General features: G+C 48.4%; 1 protein-coding gene across 5 annotated transcripts in view; it reads left to right on the top strand.

The window, feature by feature from the left end:
• The first annotated feature begins 3,332 nt into the window (after positions 1 to 3,332).
• DOCK11 (dedicator of cytokinesis 11) overlaps positions 3,333 to 9,134 on the top strand; it is a 184,316-nt gene continuing 178,514 nt past the window's right edge. For 4 of the 5 annotated variants that reach the window (XM_067023760.1, XM_067023762.1, XM_067023761.1 and 1 more), the window contains exon 1: positions 3,334 to 3,566. In XM_067023760.1, coding sequence (XP_066879861.1) covers positions 3,465 to 3,566 — 102 coding nt within the window. In that variant the 5' untranslated portion in view covers positions 3,334 to 3,464. Of the gene's footprint in view, positions 3,567 to 9,134 lie in introns of all 5 variants that reach the window. The other variant, XM_059049650.2, reaches the window with a different exon arrangement.

The following is a 9,134-nucleotide window of genomic DNA, read 5'->3' as shown; positions in this document are numbered from 1 at the left end:
TCTTTCTTAATAGCTGTAGAGAATTCCTTAGTATGAATGAATCATGTTATGTCCATGCATTCATTCATTCACTCACAGATATTTTTTGAGCACCTACTATGTGCCAGGCACTGATCTAGAAATTGAGGATAAAGTAGTCCCTTATGGATGGTATTTAGGTTGTTTCTAATAGTTTGCTATTATTAACATTGATACAATGCGTATCTTTACGCAGGCATCTCAGTTCACACGTGAGAGTTTTTATTTGGCATTGATTCATAGAAGTGGAATTTCTAGGTCAAAGAGCTCTATGGCATTTCTAATACTTGAATCTCAAGTTCAATTAGGATAGGGTTAACATTAAATTAAATTAAATTTAACATTAGGATAGGTAAATTTATGATGAAATCAAAGATATTTAACAAATGTGGAAAAGAAATCACCCAATAAAATGCTCTGTTGGAAGCTGTAGGATTGCCTCTACAATTTCCCTTTACTATGTGAGTGTAGTCATGTCCAAATCCTACTCAGCTTCAAGATCAAACTCAAACGCCCCCTCCTACAGGAAGCCTTCAGTAGGCCCTAATCAGATGTGATTTTGCGATCTCCCGCTTTACCTCAAGTATGGCCTTTATCACATACTTCCTTGTATCATAAATACATTCTCTACAGGACTCTTTTTTCTTTTCCTGAAGGGAATGGACAGTGTATTTAATTCATCCTGCATCGTCCCTCAGTGCATAGCACAACGCTCAATGTTTATGTAATTAAACAGAAGCCTTAACGCAAAAAAAGTGAAACCTACAGTCTCAAGAATAAGCATGGAGCCTACTAATGACCAGATGGTGTTTGCATACCATCCGTGTGACATGTGCTTCCAATGGCTCACAAGGCTCTGTAGAAATTGCCTTCTTCTACGATTCCACCTCCTGCTACTTCTCTTCCTTCTATGCTCCAACCATGCTGGCCTTTTTTTTTTTTTCTGGCTTTGAACACACCAAGTCTGCCCCCATCTCCACACCTTTGTACCTGTCATTCCTTCTACCTGGAGTGCTCTACCTCCTGATCTCTGCTGGCTGCTTCTTTTCCTTCAAGACTCACTCAATTTTCACCTCCTCCAAGAAGACTTCCTTGACTTTCTATTCTAAATTAGGTCTCCAACTCCAAGTACTCTCTATCCTATCACCTTAACTTAATCCTCCACATAGTATTTCTTACTTTCTGAAATTAACATGTTCATTTGCTCTCACTAGAACGTAAGCTCCACCAGAAGAGGGACCTTGCCTGTCTTGTTCAACCCTGTGTACTTTTAATGGCTACAATAGAATATGTAGTAGTAAAGATGCTTTTGGCTGAAAGAAACAGAATATTCAACTAAAAATTGCATAAACTATAAGGGTTTACTTTTCTCAGAGGTAGGCAGTACTAGATAGGGTTGGTTCAACAGTTCAATGCTGTCTGAATTCTAGATTGGCCTCTCTGTGATGGTCTTGAACTTCCCTTGCGGTTGCAAAATGGCTGCCAAGGGCAGATGCGTCACCAGAAAAGACCCCTCTTGGGGAGAAGGGGGATCAGGGGTCTCTCTGCACTGCTCTTTTTTAAAAGCTGGAAAAACTCAGGAGCTCTCCTCCCACACTTCTCTTTTCTATTGCATGGGCCCAAACTGAATGGAGTTAAGACCATTCCTCTAGTAGACTGAGATTATCATGATTTTCTTTTTAACCAGTCATAATTCATCACCTGGAGCTGGATCTGTCTTCCCTACGACCCCTGGCTCTGCTCCATACCAGAAGCAAATCTGGGCTCTCTTAGCAAGGAAAAGGTGTTATGGCTTTTCTGAAGGTAGCCAACAAGGTGGGCCACACAGGCACTCATGGAACCGAGGCGTGAATTCGGGCTGATCCACCTACATTCAACAATTAACACATTTTATATACATACGCTCTGTGCAAAGCCAAGATTGGTGATACATGGCTTCTGCCTTCAGAGGACTTCCGGGTCCCAAGCCCTCTGGAACCTTTGTCTGTGCTTTACTGGGACTAATGTGATGGCTGCTGAAATAGACATGCTGCTAAGAGATTTGGCCTTTTCTGGATTCACAGAAACCATCAACCATGCCCTTGTTTTCATAACAAAGTCCTATATATAGGTGTGACTGCTTGGTCTTTGAAGATGGTGAAAAGTGGGCAAAGTGTCCTCATGACAGTGGTAGGAACCCGCTTAGAAGGGCTGCATGGCTCCCCAGAAATTGTTGGCCATTTTCAAACTCTTAACACATTAAGTAACCAGACAGAAAATGCCCGCGGTTAGCAGAGCCTCCCACTTTGCACTTGGGGAGGTTTTACAGGGTCACTAGTACTTCAAGATTCACAACCTTTTTTCTGTCTTAAGCACGTTTATTTTACATCTAGTTAGAAGATGTTCTTTGATTCTTGGGAAACAATTTCTTGGAAGGTGAAGAGGATAAGGAAAGGGGTAGAAAATGGAGAGGTGATAGCAGGATGTGTAAAAGCTTCTAGAAGACCGGTAAATCCTCCAGACTCCAGGTAATGGCCTTCCCAAGCGCCCCCCCCCCCCTCCCCGCCCAGTCTCTGCCGAACTAGACAACCTGCCACAGGCTCAGGCCCCACCACCCAGCTCTCCCCTGCCCTGCTGGGGGTGGAGGGGTGGGCTCGCCCACAGCAAGTTTCCAGTCCCAGAAGCCCGCTCCCTCCTGGAGTTGCCCCCCGACTCCTCCCACGTGAGGAGGATCGATGGGTAAGAAAACGGTGTGGGCAGCAGAGGACCCAGGCGAGTCGCTCTCCCTCCTTCGACAGCGACATCGGCTCGACCCCTCCCGGGCGGAGCACACAATAGGCGGCTGCTCCACGTTGTCGCCCAGCCCCTCGCCGCCCCGGTCCTGGGGGCTTGCGGGGTGGGGGGGACGCAAGAGTTCCCCAGCCCTCCTGCGGGCACTGCAGCCTCCGGGGCCGGAAAGGAGCACTGGAGTAGAGCGCGCCGCACACTTGCAGACATTTCGTGTCGTTCCCCCCCCACCCCCAAATACACCCAAACGAAAATGAAGCAACCAGACCTCCCCTCCCGGAGGCGGCTGCACCAGCAATATCAGCTGCGGGCGGAGCCCGAGCGGTTGCCACTTCCCCCCTCTTCCCTCGTGACCCTCGTCCCCCCTCCAGTGCTCCCTCCCCCTCCACACACCCTTCCTCGCCAGACACACCCTCCTCCTCGGGCTGCTCGCGCACGGAGCACAGGCTCTCTAGGGGAGGGAGCGGCCGCCGCCGTGGGGCAGGACGGCGCGCGAGCGAGGAAGGGAAGGAGGGAAAAAGGGAGGGGCAGCGGAGGGCGGGGGGGAGGAGCAGCGGGAGACGCGCCGCCGCCAAGCTGCGATGTGGCCGGCCGGCGTGTAAACACTTGGAGCAGCAGCGGCCGCGGCCGCCCCGGCCCGGGGCAGTGAAAAAGCCAGCCGAGACCTTTCCGCCGCTGCCATGGCCGAAGTGCGCAAATTCACCAAGCGGCTCAGCAAGCCCGGCACGGCGGCCGAGCTCCGGCAGAGCGTGTCGGAGGCCGTGCGGGGCTCCGTAGTGCTGGTGAGTGGCCGGGGGACGGGGCGTCCCGGGGGACGCGCTCCGGGCGAGAGCGACCAGGCGGCTTCCCGCGCGCGCGCGCGGGCCGGGGACGGGGACGGCGTCGGCGGCGGCCGGCCGGTGCGCTCCGCGCTCTTTCTCCGTTTCAGTAAGTTTTCGCCCCGTCCGCCGCTCGCCGGTGTCCGAGTCCCAGGCGCCCGCTGACAGCGCCGCGGCTGCCCGGCTACCCCGCACGGGCTGGAGGCCGACGGGCCGTCGGGGGCGTGAGTTCGAGAGCGGACCCCGCGCTGCCCTAGACCCGGCACAAAGAGCCGGCGACCCGGGCGCGACGAGATCCAGAGTCCCTGATGCCCGCACCTGAGGCAGTCTAGGCGGAAGGATGCGATGTCCGTTTTGCACATACACACACTCGCGCGCGCACACACACACACACACACCGTGTACACAAAAAAAGAACCCCACCCAAAAAGCCCCGGGCGCCCAAGCTCCGGCGGGCGGTGAGAACAGAGGAAGCACAGCGACTTCCTCCTGTTACTGGGGAGAGGGTGGTGATGGGTGTAGAAGGGGTGCTGCTGCTGCCGCCGCCGCCGCCGCTGCAGCCGCTGCAGCCGCGGAGGGAGGGGATTGGAGACAACGGGTTTCCGGGGCGTGTGGGCGCGGGGTCTGCAGCCGCAGGGCGAAGGTGTCCCTTGAGACCCGAGAGCGCTCCAGAGGCAAGGAGATGGGGCCATGGGGTTTTGGGGGAAGATGGTGTGCGCCAGTCCAGCGATGGAGGACCTGGGCTCAGAGCCCCACCGCTCACGGCTGGGGGATGGGCATTGGAAAGCGCGCTGACCTCCTGGGAGCCTTTCCATCGCACCCTGAGCCTCATTCGGATTGTCTGACTCTGGAGCGCAGCGGACGGGTACTAACGGGCACTTACCCCTTCTCCTGTTTTCAAGACACTCGTTTGCCAATTTCCTGGACCCAGTAGTCAAAACCTAAATCAGCAATCAGACTGGTTAATTAGCATTTGTTTTGTTGCTTTGGTATTTTTGTTTGTTCGTTTTTGTCTCTCCATGCTCTCTACCTTACAGCGAGTGTCGTCTGCTGTGTTTAAATTTCACCATTAAGAGTGAGCTCTTTTTGTTAAAACAACTTATCATCGGAAGGGAACTTCACAGCTTTTCCTTGTAATTTTTCTGTTGATCTTGTAGAATCTGCGATAAAACCAACATTAAAGGGAGGCCAGGGGCCTGATCCCAACAGTGGAGAAAGTTGACATTAGTGGGAGTTCTGGAGGAGGATCAAAGGTAAAATATGTACCTTTGAGATAAAGATCTGATCCCTAATAGCTACAACTGTGCAAAGCCAAATGACTTTAAAGAAATCTCTCTATCGTAGCTGGACCCTTGGAAGTTTAATCCTGCTGTTTAGCAGAGCTAAAAACCCAGACCTTTAATGTTGTTTTAATGGACTTGGCTTATTGTGTGTCTCACTGATTTTAGAATGAGGTCCTGTTGCGGTCAGATTGGAACCTCGATTATCATCACAGCCAGTTAAGAGAGGAAGGCAAGCTGTGGGTAGGGAATTTATACCAGGGCTCTCATCTCGGGTGATTGTTAACAAGTGATTCAGTCTCTCTAGCACAGGAAACGCTTTCCTAAATTCAGGAAGAAAGAAAACCTCGCTTAAGCAGGGGTGGCTGGCCCTCTACCACATCGTGTGAAGGGAGCCTGTGAATTGGACAGATGGTCTCAAGAGAATAAATGGGACTCAGCAAACCTCCACTGGGATTTGACCAGCATTTGACCTGCCACCCTCAGCACCGTAAAGTTGACAGTAGCATTCTTGTCCAGGGTTTGGGGTTTGAAAAAGAATTTGGGGTAACACAGGTGCCTTCGTAACCACTGACTCTTTGGCACAAAAAACTGTTAGTGGGAGGAGGAGACTCTTCTGAGAGATACAGCCAACCTAGCTTACTTGGGACCAAGGCCACAGATTTTTTTACCAGGCAAGGCACAGGAATGATATTTATTTACTACTCTGGTATGTGGTCCACACTGAGATTTTGGGAGGCGGGGAGAACCGATTCTAGGAATCTAAATCTATATCTGTTGAGCCCCTACAACGTGCAAGGCACAATCCTAGATGCCCTAAAATTATGAGTGAGTGTGGATGACTCTCTTCATTTGTTTCCATTAGTTCCAACCTGGGTTGGACCTGTGTGTATGTGTTTGTCAAGAGGACATCCAGATTATGTACATAAATCAGTTTTAGCTTATTCATAGCACCTCAGTGAATGCTATTTTTTGAAGCAGTTCAGTCAATTAAGAGATAAGGAAAGAGTCTTAAATGGAGTGGGCTCTCTTTCTTGGCCCCTGCTTTTCTGACACCAAGAGCTCGTTAACCAAAGTTAGCAAAGCCATGGGTGGCTGGAGAGCTAGTGGACCACATTGCAGCTGCCATCCTAACGTCTGATTCTTTTCTGATTTAAGACCCAAAATGTTTATTAGGGACAGCTGAGGTAGGATTTACACTTGCTGCGGTAAACCCACAACATTCAAGTTAGGGCTTCAATATGGAGTCGCGTTTTCATTAGATTTCAATATGGAGTCATTCCTGCCGCAGAGCAAGCCTTCCTGTGGTGTATCTTTCACTAGAACTTGGAAAACCCACCAAGCTGAACAAATATACAGAATTTCCTGTTTAGGTGGTTTCTTTTTTTTTTCTTTTTCTTTTTTTTTTTTTTTAACAATTATACCCTTTTTGGCATGTTGCTAACATCATTCAGTTTTGTTCACTGTTTGAAAAATTCAGAAGGCCTGGGCTATATATAGCATGTAGTTGTGTATTCAAACCTTCATTCAGTTATCAGTACTTCCTCAAATCTATTAACTATATAATGAAGCAGACAGAGAAAGAGAGACCGTTTTGTTGCTGCATTTTTTTTTTTCTTTAATGAAAGACAGTTTTAACCCAGGCAAAGAGATAATTACAGAATTAACCACAGGCAGAGATTTCTCAAGAGAGACTTGGGGAGGAATATTATAACCTGAGAGTGTCTGTGATTAACTGAGAAGTGTTTACATATATACACATTTTCAAATGCAGAGTTTCAACGCTGTTTTTGTTATAATTCAGGATGTAGCTCTTTGTGCCTCTGGGGGAACAAAGGCATTTGATAAATCTGTTGTATTCTGGCTGCCCTTGGGAGGAGTCCTTGTGTCAGCCTGGGAAGGTCACCTAGTAGGTGTTTAAATACTGTTGGCTTGCTGCTGCTGAATTTACCCTCAATTCCTTGTGCGCCAAAGGATCAGGAAAGAGTTGCTAGCTATTACCGGTTGTAGCCCCTTGAGGCAGGGCAATGCATGCGTGGTCCCCTGGCTGGCGCCTGGCCAGATGGCATATAACAAAGCCAGTGGAGAAAAGCTCTCCAAGAGCTGAGAATGGCCTAACAGGGTCTGCAGCTGTTGACCCCCCCCCCCCCCCCGCCCCCAACACTACCACCTCTGCAAGGAGTGTTCCTTAGGTTTAGGGAAGGCCTGAAGATGAATCAGCTCCCCTTCTCCCTCTTCCCAGGGGAATTTGTGGAAAGTACTTAACTGAGGACCAAACAACTTACACGGTAGAATAAAGCCAGTTGCAACGGGCTTTGCCCACGAGTCTGCAGTTCAGAGACTTAGCTGGGCTCTGCGTGCACTGACCCAGAGAGTGGGCGAGTAAGCATGAAACAGTCTTCCTGCTCCCGTTGGCTCCTCCAGGTTTGGAGAAGGAAGGATCTGTCAGCCAGCGCAGTGCAGAGGTTGCTGTGAAGCCGGAAAGGCCTCCTTGCCCAACCCTCTTTGAAGCACCAAATAGTACTGAATAAAATTTGTTTTCCAAGCCGAGCATGTTAAACAAATTTATCATACAGACTTGTAAATAATTATTTCACTTACCCATATCTTATGAACATGTCTTCACGTCAGTGATACAAATCTACATAATCATGTTTAACGACTGCCAAAAGTTCCACTGTGGGTGGACCATAGGTTAATCATCCTTTATTGTTTGATGTCTTGAGAGGTTCTAATTTTGAGGAGGTATAAACATGAGCTCTCCAGTACAGTAGCTACTAGGCACCTGTGGCTATTTACATTTACGTTTGAATTAATTAAAAAATTAAAATTAATTTTAAAAATTTAAAAATCAGCTCCTAAATTGCCCTTGCCATGGTTCAAGTGCTCACGAGCCACGTGTGCCTAGCGGCTGGCTCGCGTAGGACAGCCCAGAGACAACATTTCCATCACTGCAGCAAGTTCTTCAGGACAGCTCTGGTGTAAACATGAATTTGAATGAACATCTTTGAGCAGGCATTTTCAGACATGCTAGATTGTCCCTCTAGGATAAATTTCTAGCATTGGAATTGCTTTGCTCAAACATTAGACACATTTTTAGCATTAACAGTTCCTTTAAACCTGCTGTTAAATCGCTCTGCAGAAAGTTATTGACATTTGCCCTTCTGTCACCAGAAAGTGTGAGTGTTCCTTTTGTCCCCTCCCATGCCACCACCGGTAATTGATATTTTTTAACCTTTGCAATCTGGTAGGCAGTAAACGGCATATCACCGTTCTAATTTGCATTCCTTTGATTAGCCTTGAAGTTGACCAGGTTGGCATACGTTGATTAGCCATTTGTGTTTCTTCTTTTGAGGATTTGAGTGAAGCTTTTTACAGACTTATTTCCTGGTTTGTAATTCTCACACTAACGGTCTCTGCCCCTAAGATTCTGTTTCGATAAGTCTGGGCTGGGGCCAGGCATCTGTATTTTTAAAAACAACCCAAGGTGACTTTCATGTGCACAGAAACGCAGATCTAGACCACTTGCCTATTCAAGGCAGGAATGTCCCCTGTACCAGCCCTGACAAACGATGCCTAGCTTCTCCTTAAACGCTCTCCTCCCATTAGAGGGCTGGGTTAGAAACGGCTCTTGCGCTGAAATTTGTTCTCTGTAAGTTCCACCACTAGGCTAGGCCTAGCTCTGCCATTTGGAGCCGCACAGAATATGTTTGCTTCCTCTTTCACATGGCAACCCTTCAAATATTTGGAGACAGCCACCATGGCATTTTAAAATGCACTCTTCCCAAAGCCAAAGAGGCTTCATTTCTTTCCTTCCTTCCTCATGTGACTTGGTTTCAAGATGCTTCACCATCACGATCATCTTGTTTGGGCTCTTTTGCAAGGTTTCAGTGTCCTCCTTAAAATGTGGGAGCCAGAGCCCAGGCTCAAGAGTCAGACCTGGGCTTGACTCTGCCCTCTGCCACCGGCTCGCATTGTGAACCGAAGCAAGTAACGAGATCTTGTTTTCCTCTTCTGTGAAATGGGGATAATACAGAGTTGTATTGACCTTGTGGAGTTCTTCTCGTGGGGGTCAAAGAAGGTAATATTTGGAAAGCGTCTGATGTGTAAGTGATTCATAAAAGTTAAGGAGAGATCTAGTAAAAAAAAAAAAGTATTCTAGAAGGGTCTATCACAGATTACAGTGAAGAAGGGGGCAATATTTCATACCCATTCTGCACATGAGCCAAGAAGGCAGGGGCTGTGTGTTCCT

This window comes from Kogia breviceps, chromosome X (assembly GCF_026419965.1).
Source record: "Kogia breviceps isolate mKogBre1 chromosome X, mKogBre1 haplotype 1, whole genome shotgun sequence".
Lineage (NCBI taxonomy): Eukaryota > Metazoa > Chordata > Mammalia > Artiodactyla > Physeteridae > Kogia > Kogia breviceps.
Note: the sequence above shows the minus strand (reverse complement) of the source record. Positions and strands in the feature narration are given on the sequence as shown.